Here is a 22484-nt window from a genome sequence, read left to right on the forward strand (position 1 = left end):
TGGCTATTTTGACTCAACCTGAGTGCTGATGTGTTTGTTATCATCCAGTGCAAATGGCCCAGTAGAGAGGATGATTCAGTCACGGGCAGGCACAAATACAAGACGTTTATATATATATACCGTATTTTCTGGACTATAAGCCGCTACTTTTTTCATAGGTTTTGAACCGTGCGGCTTATACAAAGGTGCGGCTATTCTGTGGATTTTTCTTCCACCGCTCGAGGAGCTCTAACCAGAATTAGAATCAAAACTAAGACAAAATAAATGCAAAGAAGAATACGCTACTTCTTCTTTAGCAGATAAAAGTAGGTAGAAGCAGATTTCAAACATATAAATAGATAAATAAATACCGGTTATTTTCTCTTGGTTCTGTCCCTGTGAGGAACCAGAGCGGCCTCCCCACGTACAAGGGGACAAGGCAAAACTGGAGCTGGGTGATGAGGTGTAAAAAAAACCTTGCAGAGCGTAGAATGCCAAAAAATAAGGCTTTTTAGTGTAAAAAGGTGTAAAAAAGCACAAAGACATACAGGTGAAGGCAAAAACAGTAGTCTTAAAAAATGGCACAATGGGGCATAGCCTCGCAACAAGCTATCTCAAATCAGCAGCCCCTTTCTGGTATGCAGCCGCTGTTTTTAACCCCAGGCAGGGTGGAGAGGTTGATTGGACACAGGTGTGCCACAATCAACAGAACCAGGCACACCTGTGTGCTGCTCCCCCGCAGACCACGCCCAATCCTCCACTCTGCCACACACATTAAAGGTGACTTATTATGAAAAACACGTTTTTTCTTGTTTTAACATATATAAAGTGGTCTCCCCTCACCCTGCCAGCACAGGGAAGACAAAATACCATGAATTTCTGCAAGCTCTCTGACCCCCGCCGGACTGAGTCCCCAGTGTCACGTGGCCTTTTTTTGAGCCATTCTGAATCTGCGCCTAGGGTGACGTCACCATAGGCGCTCATTTCCATAGGTTCAGCCTCCGCTGCTGAAACCACGCCCACAACCAGCTCTCTGGCTCTGGCTGGAGCGGTCCATCCTTCAGCCAGTCGGATGCGGCGGAGCGGATCCAGGTTAAATCATGCAGGTTCCCGGGTGATTTGGGAGCTGGGTCCTCGGGGGTCTGTCCCAGGCTGGACCAGCTTCACCCTTCGAGATTTTCAGCGAAATCTGTCGGTTTGATCCCCGATAACGGGCGATGCGCCGCGGATGCGCTCCGGAGCGGATCTGTGCGCCCGCCGTGGAGTTGCGGCGCCCGTCGCGCAGCATCCGCCGGGCAGATCCGGCTGAAATTCCGCTGGTCGGAGTCCCTGCTACCAGTCCAGGCCGGTTCCTCCGGTCCCGGCCGGTCGGAACCGGTCATATTTCCCGGTTAAAGCCGCGGTGATGCGCGCTGATCCAGCAGCGCTGATCCAGCAGCGCTGCTCCCGGGCGCCTGGCTTGGCTCCGCGGCCAGCGTTCAGACTCCGCCGGGCAGATCCGGCTTAAATAGTGCATAAATGTTATTTATATACAACTCATATTTTATTTTTTTAACAATAAAGTTGCCATTTGTGAAAATTCAGTGTTGTATTTATTTACAGGCTCGGGCTGCTCTGGCGGAGCGAGGTTTATTCTCCTCCCCTGCTACACGTCATTCAGGGAGCCAATCAGCACAGAGCCTCATTATCATACCCCCCCCTTCCCTAAAAATGAGGCGCAGAAAAAGAGGTTAGAAGCGGTAAAAATAGTGACAGGGCCCACAGGCTGGATTTATGATTTATGTAGAAAAAACAAGCTTTAGATTGTTTTTAAGACATTCAAGGCCTGTTTAAAATATACATTAAATGCCATAATAGGTCTCCTTTAAAAAAAAGTCAGGTGATTGTGAGAAGGGGAGGGGTTGCTCACTTTCTCACAGTCCCGTTTTAATCAGCAAAGTTGCTGCCGTGTTAAAAGACACTGTTAGGAAAGGACCTATTTAGGTACAAACATGTACATCATTTACAGTTCAAAATCCTTCTGTACATGTAGTAAATATCCAATCTAACAACATAAATATCTGCGGCTTGCATATCTTATATATTTTCATCTTATTTTTTTTTTTAAATAGAGCGGATGCGGCTTGTATGCAGGTGCAGCTTATAGTCCAGAAAATACTGTATATACACTTTTACATCCTTTTCTGATAAGAGAAATGTTTCTGAGATTCTCCCACAGTGTGTCTGCATGAAGAAAAACCAGTGCTCTGGACATGTGCACTTTATAAGAATGCATTGACCTTCTTCAACACCTGGTTAAAATCCCAGAAGATACTGTTTTGAATTTTCAACCATATTCTTTTCTCTTTCTTTTGAAGGCATAGTAATAAACACACACACGTGCACACTGTTTACACCAGTGTTGCAAAAAGCACGTTCCTGTGAATATGGAAAAATAGATTTATGGACACCATATCCCCCGCCAACATTTTATGTAGAGCGATGCAAACAGTTCCAGCATGCAGGCGTCCAATTGTACCAAAAAAAAAATCAGCTTTAGTCATCACACACATGCACACACGTTTCCTCAGTCACATGCCAGCAGCAGCCTCCACAGCCTCCAACAGAAACTCATTTCCACCCACACAGCTAATGTATATAGGCCACACGCATACACGTCCAAACATACAAAGCCACTCTCACGGGGGATTGTGCCTCTCTTTCTTGGTATTTCATTTCCTCTCTGTCCTCTTGTCCTCCTTTTCTTCCCCTGTCTCAATCATCAGCTATTGATCTGTCCCCAGAACGGAGGAATCAGACTTTCTCCTGCCTATTTTTAGACGCAGGGCAGATCCGAGGTAGCGGGATGCCGTGCCCGTGGAAGGCTGCAGATACTACGAGGTCATGATTAATTTGACAGTGATGTGAAACAGGAGGCGAGGACTCCAGAAGCCCGTAAAGCAGGTTCACACAACTGGTTCACTGTGAAAACTGCCCACGCTCATACTGTGTGCTTGCTGACCATCATTTCAGCATCATTTGTGAGTTGCGATCAAACACCGGGGGTTGAGAAGTGACAGATCCAGAGTCTGTGAGATGTTTTCAAATTCCTTGTTATAAATAAGATTTAAACATGAAGGTCAATCTAAAAATACGGCTGGGTTTGAAATATTTGAAAGGCTGACCTTTTGTAGGCAAAAGGGTTGAAGACACACAAACATCAGATGTTGTGTCCATCACTCTGCTCTTATGTTGCCATGGAAATGATTTCCTTTTATTTGGGGGGTAAAAAAGTCACGAAAGAAACATGAGAAGTGATAGACAATCCATTAATTTATCTTTAAACAGCAGTGTTTTGCTGATCGGGCCGTGCAGCAGGTCTCCCCTCCCACAGGACGTGTTTGTAAAAACACACACACACACAGCATCTCTGTGGGGTGCTGCTTCAGGCAACCGTCAGCAGAGATGCCGCTCAGACACTGACTGCTCATCTGAGACATCCAGTCACCCCCTCACCCCCCTCACCCCCCGCCTCAGGGAGCCTGAACGCACCAGTGCCACTGAGGCGTGAACCCTTTTACCCAAGCGGCCCTTCTGTGTGGTGTGTCGGCATGAAGTTACACAAAAATGCAAAGTTGTGTAACTACACAATCGGAAAAGAAAAATATTTTACCGTCAACTTTACTGTTGTTTGACCTTTAAGGGAGACATATTATATTCTGTTCTTCCACAAGCCCACCCAATATTCTGAGGTTGTAATGAAATGTCTGGACATGTTCCAGCTGAAGAGTCACAGTGGCGGGTGCCAGATAGCTCATGCGGTTGAGTCGGTACCTCACGTGCAGAGGTTGCTCATCTGACTGGCCGGGGTTTGAGGACTCAAAGACTGTATAAACAGAACTGGACAAATATGTTGTGATGTCATCTGCAGGTTTTTTGAAGAGTGGTTTTGACTCCTGTTTTTCTTTGTACCGCACAGTGACTACGTTTACATGCAGTCAAGATTTGGGTTATTGCTAATATTCCGGTTACCGAAACATTTGGAATATTCTGTTTACATGCGTGAGCAAACAGGGTTATCCCTGTATACGTGGTGATTAATCATTTTGGATATCTGGATCAAACCAGCGACGTGCGGAGAACATAATGACGCAATTCCCGTCATTTCCGCTTCTTCTTCCTGTATCCAAATTCAAAACAAATGCTACTTCGCGCAACTTTTCGCTCACCTCCTTGTAAATCTCGCTATCCCGGTACTTTCTACCGTCTACAAATGCCAAAATGTTCATATCCTTCATTACATTTATAAAATGATTAGTCTCCTGTGGCATGGTCTTGCGTTTCTCCATGTTTAGAAGTACGTTCTGGACTCAAAAGACCAGGATTCCTTGCGAACAGAGCATGCGCAGAAAACAAATTCATGTTCCGTTTGATGGGGATATTCCGTTTGGCGTTTACATGACCCAATATTTGGGTTTTAAAAGGAGTAACCCAGGGGTCATATTCAGGTTTTTAAAAAAAACGAATATGAGCGAATTCGGGTTATTCAAAGGGGTTATTGGTGTTTACATGGCCAACCGGGTTATTGCTAATATTGTGTGTGTAGTGACGTTGCATATGGCTAGAACATGCAGACTTGGGAAACCAAACGGACCACACCCAACTAATGCCATTTTAGATCGGCTGAGTTAGGTTATGCTAATCTACGATACTAGTTAATGCTACGCTACAGTCATTTTATATTAAAGTTGTCATTTCTGGTACCTCCACCAAAAAATGTCTGAAACAAGTGTTTTCCAGATCTGAAACAAGGACTAGAAGAGTAGTCAATGCAATCTTTCCAACGTCCTGGATGCCATCATTCAAGAAGTTAGATCATTAGTGCTGATTCCCATCCCATGGCTCTTTGCTGTGTGTCTCCCCTCTCGCTACTACTGTCATTTAGCAGACGCTTTTATCCAAAGCAACTTACATCTGAGAGAAAAAACACACCCTTTTTCCCAGGGAGCAATTAGGGTTAAGGGCTTGCTCAAGGGCCCAAAGTGGTCCATCTTGCTTGTCATTCTGGGGCTTGAACCTGGTTCCTCCAGACCCAAGCCCTCCTCTGTAGCCCACCTGCTGTAGAGATAAAGAATCTCTACAGCAGTTTCACTGGTCTGTTCATAGCGGCTGTAACAATAGGAACTATTGTTAGGAACCATTGTATAGTCCCAGGTTGAACACAGACTATTTTGTGTGACGGAACACCTTGGGAATGTCAGCCCCAGGGTCTCGCACTCAGAAGGCACGCCGATTTTTCCCAGTGGCCAGCCGCGGTACTGCAACAAAAAATCCCATGGGGCCCAGAAAGCTTTTTTCCCATAGACCGCAATAGTCAAAGAGAAGCCTCTAAAACTGTTCACAGGACACCTCCAGCTGTAATCACCGGCAATTACTAATCTTTGTATTCTATATTCTTAAGTACTTAAATACTAATCTTTGTATTCTATATTCTTAAGTCAGGGACTTTATATCCGTCAAAAATGTTTTCTAACGGCCAGAAAAGTCAAAGAAAAGTCTCTTTCTGGGCGTGACGTCACGGCTGACGTCACAGCCGTGTCCGTGCATTCCACGGATGTATTATATTAATATATATTATGTAATTATATTATATTAATACATTAATAATATATGTAATACTAAACATGTAATAATATACATTAATTAATATATTATATTAATACATATTATATTAATATTCGCGTCATTGCCCCGGGGCATGATGGGAGGCCCCAGAGCATCATGGGAGGTGACTCAACTGCGCATGCTCTATGGGCCCGATAACGCGGAAGTAAACCCGGAAGTCAGGAACCTTTTCAGCGGATGTGCTGGCTGAGCAAATTGCATTGAAATGAATGGGCGGCCATTTTCGATGTCCCATCCAGTTCTATTAATACATCCATGATGTCCAGACCGAGATGAATGTACCTTACACGCGAGTTTAATAAAGTTTGAAACCCAATAGGGTGAAGCAGAACGAACAGTGTGCCGTTCTTATGGGAAAGTAGCAGACTTTAACAGCGGCTGGTTTTGTGGGGGTGGAGTCAGCATGTCAGCTCCACCCTCCTCTTCTGCGGGGTGTGGTAGATACATGAAAACATCACAGTGCAGCTGGTGCACCAGAGCTTACTCCCAGTTTCCATCCACATCAGTCTCTACTTTGTGACTAGCAGTGGGAAATGTTTAAACATTTAAAAATTGAACGTCTTAATTCTATTAAACAGATAGATTGGCTCACACTGTTCTTGTATTCCATAATAAATATGAGCCTCCATTATTCAGTCAAATATTCTCACAGATCTCACAAAACCACATCCACATTCCTTAATTCCACCACTTTCTTGTTTTTCATTAAGTCTGATCCCTACTCCTTTCCTGTGTGACTTTTATGGTTGCAGACATCTCTCCCACCGTAAAAGAGCACCTGCAAATGAAAGTTTGTAGAATGGCCTGCTGCACAAAAAGATACAGACGGTTGCTTCTAAGAACGTCTTTGCTATTGTTGCACACTTTAAAAGGTCATGATGAACTACAGTGACCTTGCAGTAAAGACGCAAGTGTTTGCAGTCGTGAGTTGCTATAAAACAGTAAAACACAAACCTGGAGCTTGTGGAACCATGACTTAAACCCAGCGCAGATACCTCAGAGACGGAGGTTTGGGACCACTGTGGATCTCTGGCTTTCTGCTTCTTTAGATTTTTATTATTGTCGCTCTTTTTATTGTCTTGGTGTTTGGTTTAAAAAATGCAAAACCGTACTTTTGCAAGTTTTGAAAAAGGATCATGTTTCAAATCAAAACAGATCCTTTCATGAATAAAATCATATTTTAGAAGGCAAACTTATCTTGTCTGCAAAGAACCTTGTGATTCTTCAGTAATTGCCAGCGTCAGTGCACTCAGCCTTCGGTAATACATGCGCACAATCAAAGGTCACCTCTGTGAATACGTTTGCGTAAACTCCCCTTTAAAATATCTTCTAGTGTTTTATTTTCTCTGCTGTTGGTGGGTGTAATACACCAACAGCGTAGCAAGAACCGTATTTTTTTGCTGGTTTGACCCTTTGCTCATGTCATTATCACATAGTTTTCAGGAGCTCTTTGAAAACCTCCTGTGGTTTATTTGTTTGCAGATGGTAGATGATTTGTGAGGAAATATGCGTAGGACATGGCGTTGGTGTAAGGAAACGATTCATTTCCAGACCTGTTAGTGTTTCTCAAATAATCAATTGAACCAAAGAAACCAAACATTTTCAGACGCACACAAACACACCATGAAGCTATTTTGGTGTGTGACATCAGTAGTTGTATCCTGTACCCATGTTATTGAATCTGTCACACCTAAATACAATTCAGTCATAAATCAAATGAAAAGTGAAATAAATTACCCAACATGCAGTTATGACTGAGGCGTTTTTATTCTAACTGGGTAGGACAAAAGGAAGTGGCTGTTTTGTAAAAAATCCTTAACAGGACGAGCAGCAGGATGTTTATTTATATTTGCATGGATTAATTCAGCTCCCCTCTTTTCTCCCCTGCTCTGTTCTCTGTGCTTCTCTCCCCTGGGTGCTCATTACGAAAGAGGTTTGTTTGATCCACACTTTTATTGCTGTTTAAACCTGAAGCGTCACACTCTCTGTGGACCGGTCTATCAACAACACTAGCTGAAGCTGCTGCCACTACACACAACCAACAAACAGGGTTTTTTCTTGATTTCCTTTTTTTTTTTTACATATATAACATTTGCTATTATACAAACAAGCCAAATTGCCGCATTGCTATTTCTGCATGCTGTTATTTATTCTGTGAACATTTTTAATATCTGCAGTGAGCTGATCCTGCAGCATTTCTTGCTCTTGCGTTATAGATTTTTCCTCCTGCTGCAGAGGGACGAGTAATCAGATGAAAACAATCAGTTGTGCCTTAGTGCCTTAAGAACAATTAACCGCTATAATTAGTTTCCTTATAAAGAGGTCGATTTAGTTTAAACATACAAGAGGAACACTTAGTCTCGACGGCAAAGCTTCTGCAAGTGACATACTGCAAATAAACAAAAGAAATAAAGAAAACACATGTGATGCAAATTAAAGGCATTAAAGAAGAAATATGCACCACATGATTAAACTGTACATAACACAAGGTGGCGTGTCAGACTGCCAGAATGAATTATGGTCTGATAAGCACACATTCATTTAGTGTCAATGATATAACAACCATTTAATCTTCTCCCATGATATATTAGTGTAATATGTTTTTCAGCTGCCAAATATGCTTCCAAAGGCTTTCTTCAGACACGAGATTCATTACCTTAATGGTTCCATCAGTCTGTTGTGCTAACAGCATCCAGCTATCAGACACGGGTCATGTTTATGTTAATGTGCCTCCCAGCTTCTCTCTGACATACCCACAACACCGACGGAGAGCACCGTGTGATGTTTGGCTCTTCTGCACGGCTGGACGGTCCATCAAGTGAGGTATTAAAACATGAGACTGGAGTTCTTTGAGAATGCTGTGGGGTCCCGTGCAAAACACGTGAGTGTTTGGATGAGAGCCACTTAACATGTCACTTCCCATCCTGTTGAAAAGTTGATCTAATAAAAGATTCTTGTCGGCCACTGACTTTTGAACCCAACACTACACCTACAGTAACTGTGCTGCTGCGTCTTTGCTCCTGATTTGCACGTCAGAGTCAGAGAGGACAGGCTGCAGCATGACCAGAAATCAGACTGAAATGGAGAAAGAAATCTTCATGGCGGTGCCGTCTAACACAACCTCACATACAGAAGCGTTAAGTCCTCATTGCAGCCAACCCGGCAGCATCCTGATCCTGTTTACACCTGGGATTAAAATGCACCCTTCAAAATTCAGTCAAAGCTCTTGCAAGATCTGAATATACTTTCAGGATGGATTCATATCTGATAATTCAGGACACATGTGAATGTGGTCTGTGACTCTTGTGTCCACATTCTCTTTGATTGGTTATTTGATTTTCCAAGCAATTCATAAAAAGCATTTTTTTTTCATTTGATTTCTTCTTTGTTTTGTAGTAGCGATCTTTCCTAGTATTGTGTACTTACACCCTTACACTTACATGATTTGGATTTTACACGTCTTTTGGGGAGCAAAGCTTTGAAAATAAAGTTCCCCTTGTTTCTTTCAGCTGCTATCCCTGGCAGTGAAAAAACAGCAATTAAGTGTTTGCAAGCGGAAGTGACGTTTATATTTTTTGCACATGAGCGTTTAGATACACATTTTGATGCCAGGTGTGAACACAAAATAAGTGTTTACCACTTGTTATCAGATTTCGTAGGACACATGTTAATGTCAGGTCTAAATGGTAAATGGCCCTCATAGTAAAAAAGAAACAAAAACCATTGGATTACCGTAGTAATGTCGGGCCAGACTGTTGCACTCCACTGAAAAGCCTCATAACTTATGAATGAGGTCACACTTTGCTGAAGCCTATGTTGTTGTCACAAGGTCATCACATCCTTGTTGGGTGTTTATACATTAAAGATGCTTCCTAACCTACTAAACTATGAATACACTTAAAGTTGTATTTATTTAATAAATGTGCCAGATCCATGAGGTTCCAGACCCTGTAGCTGAAAAACAAGCCCACATCTTCACCCTTCTACTGCTGTGCCTGACAGTTGGTATGAGGTGCTTCTTCTGATATCCTGTCTTTGCTTTTCACCAAACATTGCATCGTGCATTAAAGTCAGTCATATCCACTCTAATCCTGTCTGTCAAAAGGACTTCATTACTGAAATCTTGTGGTTTGTTCAGATGCAGCTTTGCAAAACTAAGTCATGCAGCAAATTATCTTTTGAGAAGGAGGCTTTCTTCTAGCAACCCCTCCAAATATGCCATATTTGTTCAGTTTTCTGTCATCGTACTGTCATTAACTTTAACATGTAGCATGGTAACAAAGGCCATAAAGTCTGAGCAGCAGCTCTTTTTAATATTATTAATATTATTTGTTTTGTGCGGTTTGATCTTGGATTAACCCTCCTGTTATGTTCGTTTCTCAGGTACATCAATGCTGTTCCCGGGTCAATTTGACCCGGTGCATGTTTAAATACCCAAAAGATGTCAGAAACCAAAAAAATCCAAACAAACATTGTTAATATGTCATTACTAACTCCATTACTAACTATTCTATCAATATTTAGTGCAATGGTGTTCCTTACCTCTGACAGGTAATGGTTCAATTATTATATGATTCACTCGTTTTTCATAAAAAATACATGTTTAAACTTTTTTTTTAATGTTTCACCACTTTATTACTTTTGAAAGACCAACATATAAAACACAATAGTTTGCATCACATGCTGCCCAGATTTTGATGCCATATTTAGCTGGTTTGGAAGGCATGTATTGCCTAAATGGGCAGCGACCTCTGAATGCCACCAGCCTTTCATCCACTGTGATATTAGGGCCTGGGTTATAGAGTAGTGGAAGTTGCTCTACCCACTTGTCCCACAATGTCCTAATAGCTGCCAGCTTGTCTCTCTCCCATCTACCAGCCCTTGTCTCTCGATTATCAAACCGGATTACTCTGGAGAAAATGTGAAAAGTTTCCAGAGACATTGTCGCTCGAAATATAGCCCTGCCCGTCTCAGCATCCCAAAGACTGGCTGTCGATTCATCCTTCGACTTATAGACCAGCCAGGATGAGGACCCCCAAATACGCATCGAAATGTGTTTTGTCCAGCTCCTTCCACTTCTCCCCCAACACACGCCTCCCTTCTAGATTGGTCATTTCCAGAATTATTTTCTTTATTGAATCTGGCATGACCAGCTCAAAAGCTGACTTGATGTCAGTCACACGAGTCACTGCCATCCTAGTGGGCCCTGGCACTGTCTTTATTATGTTTTCTGCAGACAGTTTTGCCTGACGCACATTTGGGGATGACGACCACTGTATTTCACCATTTTTTGACATGTTTTTGAGTGTAATGTTGGTAGGATTCCCATGCAGAGAATCTTTTATATGTTTTGCCCCTCCCCTGTTGAGTGTCCAGTGAGTGTGGCTGGAGTTTTCCCGCGAGAACATCCAGTGTGTGTGTGTGTGTGTGTGTGTGTCTGTGTGTGTGTGTGTCTGTGTGTGTGTGTGTGTGGATTTTTCCCACGAAAACCTGAATGTTTGTAGCACCTCTGTGTGTGTGTGTGTGTTTGTGTGTGTGTGTGTGTGTGTGTGTGTGTGTGTGTGTGTGTGTGTGTGTGTGTGTGTGTGTGTCTGTGTGTGTGTGTGTGGATTTTTCCCACGAAAAACCTGAATGTTTGTAGCACCTCTGTGTGTGTGTGTGTGTGTGTGTGTGTGTGTGTGTGTGTGTGTGTGTGTGTGTGTGTGTGTGTGTCTGTGTGTGTGTGTGTGTGGATTTTTCCCACGAAAACCTGAATGTTTGTAGCACCTGTGTGTGTGTGTGTGTGTGTGTGTGTGTGTGTGTGTGTGTGTGTGTGAGAGAGAGAGAGAGAGAGAGAGAGAGATTGGGGTGAAACATGTCTCACAGTTGCAAAGAAAGAAATAGTCTGACATTTCTGACACTCTTTTACCTCCAGATTGACTGCCGGGTCAAACTGACCCGAACAGTATCTATGTTATATAATCATGCAGGGGGGGGTTGCAAATATGTGAGATGAACCATTTTCATATTATATGTTGATTACACTAATTAAGGCAAGCAGAAGAAGTTTCATACTGAAAAAATACTTTTAACTATTTTTCCCAGATCTTCAAACTTTAAAACGGGTCAATTTGACCCGGAACATAACAGGAGGGTTAAACTTGCTGTGGTGTCGAGTCTTGGAAAGATTGGAACCCGCCTTTAATCTTGAGTAACTCCAAACTGTTTGGAAGTAGCCTTGTAACCTTTCTCAGATTAATGTTCTTGCTATCTGTTCTTCCTTCTCTTTCCTGTCTCTTTTTTCCTGCTCTTCCCGGCTGGTCTTCAGTAGGAAGCCCCCCCCCCCCTTATGATCCAGGTCCTGCTTGACGTTTCTTCCCTCTTAAAAATGGAAGTTTTTCCTTTCCACTGTTTGGGTTAAGGCTTTTCTTCCACTAGGGGAGTTTTTACCTGCCCTTTTTTATGTAATTGCTTGCGGGTCATGTTCTGGGTCACTGGAAAGCACATAGAGACAACTTGTATTATAATAGACGCTATATGAATAAAATTGAATTGAAGTAAATTGAAAATGGGAGGAAACGTTGCTTCTCTAAGATTATTGGTGATGTCTTTCCTTTTTGCCATTGTTTTAACACAAGGTGGTGAACTCAACACTAATCCTGCATAGCATTAATTAATTTTGGTGTTTATTGTTGGTGTAAGTCATAAATAACATTAATTAAGACTGATAAACTGAAAACTGTGACATGAACATCAAAGCTGCTTCTCTGGGTTTTTACTCTGAACATAATTATCTGTCCTTTTTTGTTTTTGTCTTTTTGAAAACGGTGACAACACCTGTGTGTGTGTGTTTGTGTGTGTGTTTGTGTCCACTTCTGTCTGTCTTTTGTCTGTTGGTTCAATACAGGAGGACAATAAGACAATGAGAGTGCTTGTCTCTGGTGAAATAAAACACTAATGTCCCATCTGCTGGGAGCCATTTCCCTGAATAAATCAAACACACTTCAGTAACTGGTGTGTGTTTTTTTCAGGAAACTATGTTAAAACCATTATTATGGTGTGTGTGCGTGCTATGTAAATATCTACCCATTCACTTATATCATCTATCATCTATGATAGTTATTATTTGGGGTTTTTTTCTGACATTTCCTTCAGATGAGGAATTTCTGTTGTCAGCTTGTGCATATTATGTGCAAATATTACTTCTTGGTGTTGAATTTAAAACTGAGCAAGGTCTACTGACCCCTTTGAGTACAACCCTCAAGAGCTGATATTGAGCACATATTTTATTTTCTCTTGGTTATCTTTAGGCAGAAAAGCACCTTGGTTAGGTCAAGGTGATGTTCAGGGTTTCTATCTAATGGCGCTTTTCCACTAGTACTTACTCGGCCCGACTCGGCTCGTCACGCCTCTACCCGCCTCTACCCGTTTTGTCCCTGTTTGTTTTTCCACAGCCAGGTGAGAAGTGGGCAGGTTTGGGTGAAGCTGCTGTGACGTACTCGATTGCGCAACCGCTTTGTTCATGTCGGCGCTGATGAGAAATCAGCTGGAGCCGCGAGCGGCTGAGAGTAAAACAGCCCGTCTACATCCCTTTTTTAATTCTCTCGTCAGCCCCCAGGTTTATGAACATCTGCACCTCAGAGTTGGATCACCAAACAGACGTTTTGCGCTTTATAATAAAATCGCTGTGAGCTGCGAGTCGGTCTCGCTCTGACTCCCGCTTCCTGATTCAAACGTGTGACGGCCCCGCCCCCCCACGACCAATCAGTGGCGTGGAGGGTGGTGACGTCAGAAATAGTCCCGGCTCAGCCCGGTTAGAACCTCGGCAGAAAGGTTACAGAAAAAGTATCGGCTTGGCGCGGCGCGGCCCGCCTTGGCCAGTAGTGGAAAAGCGCAAGACGGGCCGTGGCGGGTAGAACCGAGCTGAGGTTGGACTAGTGGAAAAGGACCATAAGGTCCCATCAGGTCAGACTTTGGGGACTTTGCTGAAGTTAAATATGAAGTCATGAATGCGTTTTCATGAAAACAGAAGCACATGAAAATATTTGCTCCTTCTGTGAACCACTGATTTGTAGTTGCTCAAAGAGTGATTGAGTTAAAGTTAGAAACAGAAAAAAGTTTGTTTCTCTGATCCATCAACTCTGAACTCCTCCCGACACTCTACAAGAGCCATACCCTGTATATAAATACATTCATCGGCCACTTCATTAGGTACTCCTGGTACCTCCAGGTATATACAGTATAATAAAGTGGTGAGAGTGCGTATACATATACACCCACGTCTTTGTGAGTTCTCTAATTGTTTTGAATGATCTGGCCATCGCAGCCTGAAGTAGCCATATTTACACAAGAGGGAGCTGAAAAAAGTTGCTCTTTTTGAGACCGTCTAGCTAGCGCCTGGTGGCCATCAGTAAAACTGTCCAGTCCGCCTCAGGAGTGTGGGAAGAAAATCTCCACGGTAACAGGAACAAACTCAAAGACAGTGTTGGACATTTTAGCAGGAGTAACGGGACGAGAGGAGAGAACGCAGTAACAAATGTGTCCTTCAGTTGCTGGTTTGAAAAGTTTGCTCAGATTTCTTATTTATTCTGGTCCAGATTTAACAAAGTCAAGTCTTATAGCAGGTCATGGCCTTTTCTCACGGCAGACAAGACAAATACACCCACGACCTCTTAATTCGGCGCACCTGATATACTTGATAAACTGCCTGGGGATTGTAAATAATACTGTATATATATATATATATATATATATATATATATATATATATATATATATATATATATATATAACAAAATATAGTATATAGTATATATATATAAAAAAATACATTTTTGTTAAAGGAGCATGAGGCAGGATTGAGGCAGGATTTATGAAAAAAATTCGTATACGTTTTAAGTTTTCTAGTAATAATGTCAGATGAAGCGTTCCAAACCCAAAAGAATGAGCCCTCTAGTGTATCTCTCTGTTGCCTTGAACAACCTGTGTGCTGCAAAATGTGATGCAATTGTGACCGGAATTTCCCGCGCTGTCCTGTGGATGTGACGTCACATGACGCTGCATGTGCGTTCTCCCCGTTCTCCCGTGCCGGCTTCGCTGTTGGCTGCAGTACCCCCGACGGCCGTCGTGGTGAAGGGTGGCGCTAATGAGTCTCATTTCTTAAAAAGAGCCTCATGCTCCTTTAAAGGAAAAGTGCTTCTTAGAAATGTGGCGTTTTTATGGTCCCAGGTGTGTCAGCTTACATTTCTTCAAAGCTGCTTTGTTTCTCTTTAATATCGTTAAACTTTTCTGCAAAAATTCGAGCGATGCAGAAAGAAAACCACTCCAGTGACACGACAAAGGCAGTGTCACTGGAGCTTCTGGAGATGATCGCGCCAAGCCAATTCCCACTTCACTCGGTTATCAAAGAGCCAGGGATTACGTTAAGTAACCCAACGATTTCCAGTGATACCCAACAGCTTGAAGTCCAGAAACAAGCAATCACCAGGATAAACTTGAAATATCCTCAGCACAAACAAACGGTGCTTTCGTTGAACACAAACATACCAACAAACGTCCCAGAGGATGCAGCGAGCCATTAAAAGGATATGATGGGATTCTTCTCAGAGGAGGAAATGAAAATATTGTTAGAAATTCTACAGTCAACAAACAACCAAATGAATAAAGTGTCCTCAGGCAGCTGGAGGATCTGGGAACTGATGTGTGAGATTCATTAAAAGCCCTTCAGGTACATGATGAGGAGGAAATGAGAAATATAAACTTCAAACAACCAGAGCAGAAAACTTAACCTGCAAAACAAATTGGTTTCTCACAACTTCCGTGTCAGTAATTGGTCACCTGTTGCGGTTTACTCAGTGATCCATGTTGTGAGAACTTTTAGAAGAAACTGCAGTAATTAAGCATCTAAAGGTGAGTTTTATTGCACTTCAACTTTAAAAGCCAGACAAATAATGAAACCTTTTTCCCTCTCTTTTGTTTAAATTTCTGCAGATAAGATGCTGCTCCAAGCGAGTGTGCTGGTTGGCCTGCTGTGCCTCAGTCACGCGGGCGGTGCGTGGGGATTTGCCCGTCTTCTGGAGGACGTGGAGCTGCGCTCTGCGTTCTCAGCTGCGCGAACCAACAGCATGGAGGGTGGACCGAAGATGACGGTGACCTTCGACACTGTTTATGTGAACATCGGTGGGGATTTTGACGCCAAGGCCGGATTGTTTCGCTGTCGTATCCCCGGGGCCTACTACTTCTCCTTCACAGTGGGAAAGTTTCCCCACAAAGACCTCTCTGTGATGTTGATGAAGAACAGAAATGAGGTGCAGGCCATTGTGTACGAGGAGAACGCTGGAGAGGAGAGGAAGGTAGGCTTCAGACTTTCAGGAGGTTCAGCAAGTCAGTGTTTGAGTTAGGGCTGTGCGATTAATCGATTTTAAATCTAATCTCGGATTTATTAATCACAATCGATGTTAAAAAAAGGAAAATCGTAAAATCGGTTTTCCTTTTTTGTAGCTGGCTGCATTACAGACAGAACTCGTCTAGTCATCTTTGTTTGGTCAAGAAAATTGTAAATGTTGTCACTTTACTAAACTCAAGGAGGATTTACAGTATCTTTCAATTGCACTTCATTCCCAATAGGAAAATTTGTTTGCTATTTTTCTTTAAAAATAAAGATAAAATATTTGAAACAGTTTATTCCATTGTCCTTTGTAGTTTTACCAAAAAATTGAAATTGAAATTGAAATCGAAAATTGGGTTTTCAGAGAAAAAAATCGGGATTTTATTTTTGTCCCAAATCGCCCAGCCCTAGTTTGAGTGTTGTTAAATGACTACTTCCATTCAAGTCAGCTTTATCTGTACAGCGTCAAATCACAATTTATGTCTTCTCCAGAATACAGTTATATAACAAAATATTACCAGCATAGCAATGGAAATGAATGGCATGCCGTCCAATAGTAATACCCAATGGGAGCAAATATAAGGTGAAAGATTCGGTCTGAGCTCTGAGCCCTGTGGAACTCCATGAATAAGTCCGGTATGTGAGGAAGAATCTTCAATTACGTTAACAAACTGGAATCTATCAAATAAATATGACTTAAACCAGTCTACTGCAGTACATTTAATCCCAATAACATGTTCAAGTCTCTGTCGTAAAATGTTGTGAGTAATTGTTTCAAAAGCAGCACTGTGATCCAGCGCGACAATTCCACCATCAGGGGCCAAGTGGGGATCATTGCAAACAGTTTTTATGCGAATATGCGCTCTAAATCCTGACTGAAACTCATAGCATAGAGCTGAGCTGCAACTCTTTCTGCCAGAAGTTTGGGCACAAAACATGGAGTAGATATAGATATTTAAAGGAGCATGAGGCAAGAATAAGAAATGAGACTCATTAGCGCCACGACGACCGTCGGGGTTCCTGCAGCCAACAGCGAAGCCGGCACGGGAGCGCGTGTGTAATCTCATGTGATTTTCAAATCAAGCTCTAAATATGACTTACAATGTTATCTTACCTGGTCAGTAGGAAATGAGCCATGTCAGCATCTGTTTTCAGTCCCAATTCAAGTTGAAGCTGCCTCCATGACTCAAACGCGTATCCAATGTTTACTCGTGCGCCGCAGAGAACACGCATGCAGCATCATGTGACGTCACATCCGCAGGACAGCGCAGGAAATTCCGGCCCGGAATTGCAGCACATTTTGCAGCACACAGCCTGTTCAAGGCAAAGGAGAGATACGGTAGAGGGCTCATTCTTTTTGGTTTGGAACGCTTCATCTGACATTATTACTAGAAAACTTAAAACGTATACGAATTTTTTTCATAAATCCTGCCTCATGCTCCTTTAAATCAGGGGTTCTTAACCTTTCTGACCTTGGGGCCCAATTTTTTCAGTACAGAGTGGCCCGGGGCCCATTAAATATAAACACTGTATAGCAGGGGTATTCAACTTTAAGAGGTCCATTTAGAGAAAATTTACTCAAGCGAAGGTCCAGAACATCATAATATATATATATATATATATATATATATATATATATACATATATATATATATATGTATGTGTGTGTGTGTGTATATATATTCAAGTAGCCTCATAGTTGTATCAACATCTGCATCTGACTGTTATATTAAAAAAAGTACATATTTGCCAATTTTTTATTTTTTTCTCTTAAAAATAAAGTAGATTTTATTTTATTTTTCAAATGCTATCTTATTTTATTTCTCTACCAGCAGTTTGAATTTCCCCTTTTCTTTGTTAATTGTCTCAACACATTTTTATACTAAATTAATATAAACACATCTTAACAATTTAAGGTTCAGGTTCAGGTTCTCATATGCATGTGGAGGTGCTCATTGATCAGCCTGAAACGATATTTAGTTTTAATTATGTTCACTGTGGAGAAAGCTGCTTCACAGCTGTATCTGGACCCAAACATGGGTGTTTTAAGATGCTCAGCTTATTTTTCTGTGACTTCAGTTCAGACTTGAGTGGATATGTTTGATGAAAAACTTTGTGTTTTGTTTCAGTGGCGTTTCACTTTCGCACTTTGAACGCCACGGTCTCTGAACGTATGAGACACTGGTTTTGTCCCAGTGGGAAGACTGAACAGGATGAATCTGTCCATTCCGGGTTGCATATTTAAAAATACAGCGAGGACAAAACTTAGTTTGATTTTACTTTAAGTTATTTACATTAATAAATTGTCAGGACTCAGTGTGTCGGGTTCATCCGAGCCTGATCAGCTGCGACGGGCACAGCCCGCACCGCAGCTCTCTGGTCGCGCTGCAGCAATTACTTTCTGATGCTTTTTTCGAAAGCCCGAACAGTCCAGTCCAGCAGACACGACAGCCCACGCATCTACATCTACATCTACCATCCTTCAGCAGTAACGACGGAGCCCACCGCCCGAGCGGCAGCCTCAGCCGACCTCCCCGGCCGCGGGGACGCGCCGGGATAAATGAGCACGCCGCGCTCGCTCGCTCTGGGCGCAGACCCAATTAATCGATCCCTAATCCTGGCGGATCTAAACCTACTCTGTGCAAAATGAAGGATTTTCTCTGTAAAGACACACCATTTCTCTTACTATTACACGTACAGCTAGCTGAGTGTCTTCTTCTCCTCATTTGGTTGGGAGTTGCTATGCAGTCCCGCGGCCCTCGCGGCCCACACGTACAAAACTGAATTTTTTTTGGCGGCCCACTAGATGGCGCTCGCGGCCCAAGTGTGGGCCGCGGCCCTATGGTTAAGAATCACTGCTTTAAATGACTACTTCCATTCAAGTCAGCTTTATCTGTACAGCGTCAAATCACAACCTATGTCTTCTCCAGAATACAGTTATATAACAAAATATTATCAGCATAGCAATGGAAATGAATGGCATGTCGTCCAATAGTAATACCCAATGGGAGCAAATATAAGGTGAAAGAATCGGTCTGAGCTCTGAGCCCTGTGGAACTCCATGAATAAGTCTGGTATGTGAGGAAGAATCTTCAATTATGTTAACAAACTGGAATCTATCAAATAAATATGACGGAAACCAGTCTACTGCAGTACATTTAATCCCAATAACATGTTCAAGTCTCTGTCGTAAAATGTTGTGAGTAATTGTTTCAAAAGCAGCACTGTGATCCCGCGCGACAATTCCACTATCAGGGGCCAAGTGGGGATCAGTGGTAACTTTGATGAGAGCAGTTTTTATGCGAATATGCGCTCTAAATCCTGACTGAAACTCTTCAAGCAGATTATTACCATGTAAATAATCAGAGAGCTGAGCTTCAACTCTTTCTGCCAGAAGTTTGGGCACAAAACATGGAGTAGATATAGATCTTTAAAGGAGCTTGAGGCCGGATTGTGGCATGATTTATGAAAAAAATCCGTATACATTTTAAGTTTTCTAGTAATAATGTCAGATGAAGCGTTCCAAACCCAAAAGAATGAGTCCTCTAGTGTATCTCTCCGTTACCTTGAACAGGCTGTGTGCTGCAAAATGTGCTGCAATTCGGTCCCGAATTTCCCGCGCTGTCCTGCGGATGTGACGTCACATGACGCTGCATGCACGTTCTCCCCGTTCTCCCGTGCCGGCTTCACTGTTGGCTGCAGTACCCCCAACGGCCGTCGTGGCGAAGGGTGGCGCTAGAGAGTCTCATTTCTTAAAAGGAGCCTCATGCTCCTTTAATTAACTAACAGTTTTTTAAAGAAAGGTTTAATTACAGCAATTTTAAAACTCTATGGCACCAAAACTGTCAACAATGATTGATTGATCAAATCTATCTATCTATCTATCTATCTATCTATCTATCTATCTATCTATCTATCTATCTATCTATCTATCTATCTATCTATCTATCTATCTATCTATCTATCTATCTATCTATCTATCTATCTATCTATCTATCTATCTATCTATCTATCTATCTATCTATCTATCTATCTAATGTATATTAATACAGTATAGCGGTTCTGGGTTTGGAGGGGGATTAAGAACGGTGTACTCGCTGGTCTAGAAGATCCTCATACTTCCTGGTTCAGAATTTATTTCTTCTCTCAAGGGAAATGTTTACAAAGGTCTTTTATCAATTCAGAGCTTACAGAGTCTCACAGAGTCGGTATTTCTGTCCAGGTGGGGGCTGAGAGGGATTATTCCCCTGAATGAAAAGCTGAGGGAAGTGTTGTGTTTATTGTCAGCATCTTGAGGTAAAACAGCCGGAGATGTGCCAGCGTAGTTGCTCTAATGAGCTCTGCTCCAACCCTCAGGTGCAGAGCCAGAGCGTCATGCTGCAGCTGGAGTTTGGCGACACCGTCTGGCTCCGTCTCCATGGCGACCCCCGCTACGCGCTCTACAGTAACACTGGACACTACACCACTTTCAACGGCTACCTGGTCTACCCCGACACCTACGACTACCAGACGCACAACCGCCCACAGCGTCCCGCCTACAACTCGGAGCAGGACAACGTCCACCTGCTGAGCAGCAACCAGGCCGCAGAGCACCCAGGCTCCGGCACCAGGGACCCGGTGCTGGAGAAGGAGCTGCCCAACAGAGAAGAGGACGAGGAGGACGATGAGGAGGAGGAGGAGGAGGAGGATGATCGGAGATCTGCTTTCTCGGTGGGGCGCACCCAGAGCATTCTGGGAGTGAACCAGGGCGGCATGCCGCAGCACCAGCCGGTCGCCTTCGACACGGCCTTCGTCAACATCGGAGAGGACTTTAACGTGACGGAGGGGCTGTTCACCTGCCGCGTCGCCGGGGCGTACTACTTCTCCTTCAACGTGGGAAAGCTGCCCCAGAAGACGCTGTCGGTCAAGCTGATGAAGAACCGTCTGGAGGTGCAGACCATGATCTACGACGACAGCCAGGGCGAGAAAGCTCTGCAGAGTCAGAGCTTGATGCTGGCGCTGAAGACAGGAGACACAGTCTGGCTCTACTCCCACCAGAGGGATGGATTTGGAGCCTACAGCAACCACGCCAAGTATATCACCTTTACGGGCTTCTTGGTGTACCCTGATGTCCCCCCCACCTCCACCACGGCCACCACCACCTCCAGCCAGACACATGGTGACAAGAGGCCCTGAGTGCAGCCAACTGACTCCAGGCTGAACATTGTGGGAGGAATTCATGTGAAGTTTCAGAGTCCACAGAGGGGACTGGGCCGAATACACCAGTAATGAATCAATGCTGCTTTGTCTCTGCTTGATATGAATTCCTCCACAAAGTAACGAGGACCTTGGACTGAGTGCAGCGCTTCAAAAATTATTCATTTTCCAGCTAATGGCTTCCAAGAACAGGACTCCATTGCACTTAAATGTACATTTTTCACTCTATAATGAACTCATATCCGTGTCCATACGAATCATACGTGAAAGTCGTCACCAAAGGGTTTAGCTGATGATACGTCTGCATTACAGCCCAGAGGGAGCAGTGTGTGTCCGGTTCACTATGATTGGAGTATTTCTAAGTTGCAAACGTCCTCTGGGAGAGGTTGAAACAGACCGGTTTTGAAAATCAGCTTACATAAAAATTCTTGTAAAAGTACTATGACGTAGAATTGCAGTTTTAAGTCAAAGTTAAAATGCTTCCAAAGGCTCAGTGGACGTGTTGTAAGTGTTTTAATACAACACCGAAGCTTCAGGGTAGTGACTGTGAATGGAGACAGACGGATGTGAACTAAAACAAACCTCATTATCCTGCTAACTGAAGGCAAGAAATGCAAACATCAGCAGAATTCAAACGTAAATCTAAAAACTGGCAGAACAAAGTCCTGAACGAGGATTTTTGTGATGAGCGGAAAAACTCGGAAACAACACAAAAAGATCTGGCAGCGGACAGTGAAAAACAAAATGTATATATGTCTATATATAAATATATATATATAGGTACAGTATGTATGTATACACATATATATATATATATATATATATATATATATATATATATATATATATATATATATATATATATATATATAGTGAGAGAGAGAGAGAGAGAGAGAGAGAGAGAGAGAGAGAGAGAGAGAGAGAGAGAACTATTAACACTAGAACAAGAAAAACATTTCATTTTCAGCATAAAGACATCTTGCTATTCCTAAAATAACAAGTGATATTCACACTTGTCCCCATGCAGGGACCCTCGAATAGATGCCTTTCAGAAAAAAAAAATATATATATATATATATCGGTGAAATGAATCCTTAACCAGTTAATTTCCAAGTTCAACATTTTATAGGGTTAAAATACTACAGCCCTCTCAACCCCAGAGGGGTGTGTGCTGGGGAGATTATCCAAACCCTGGAGCTGAAAAGCAACCTCGTAACTGTAACCCCGATTGCCAAAAAATTAGAAAGCTGATTAAAATGTAAATACAACCAGAATGCAA

At 42.7% G+C, this 22484-nt stretch overlaps 1 protein-coding gene across 1 annotated transcript in view; it reads left to right on the top strand.

The window, feature by feature from the left end:
* The window catches only part of c1qtnf4 (C1q and TNF related 4), a 41025-nt gene extending 19022 nt beyond the window's left edge, over nt 1-22003 (top strand). The window contains exons 2-3 of the mRNA XM_061738357.1: nt 15613-15974; nt 20366-22003. Of these exons, the coding sequence (XP_061594341.1) occupies nt 15618-15974; nt 20366-21184 (1176 nt within the window). The 5' untranslated portion in view covers nt 15613-15617 and the 3' untranslated portion in view covers nt 21185-22003. The remainder of the gene's footprint in view (nt 1-15612; nt 15975-20365) is intronic.
* Nucleotides 22004-22484: the final 481 nt, after the last annotated feature.

Source organism: Cololabis saira, chromosome 2, assembly GCF_033807715.1.
Source record: "Cololabis saira isolate AMF1-May2022 chromosome 2, fColSai1.1, whole genome shotgun sequence".
Taxonomy (NCBI): domain Eukaryota; kingdom Metazoa; phylum Chordata; class Actinopteri; order Beloniformes; family Belonidae; genus Cololabis; species Cololabis saira.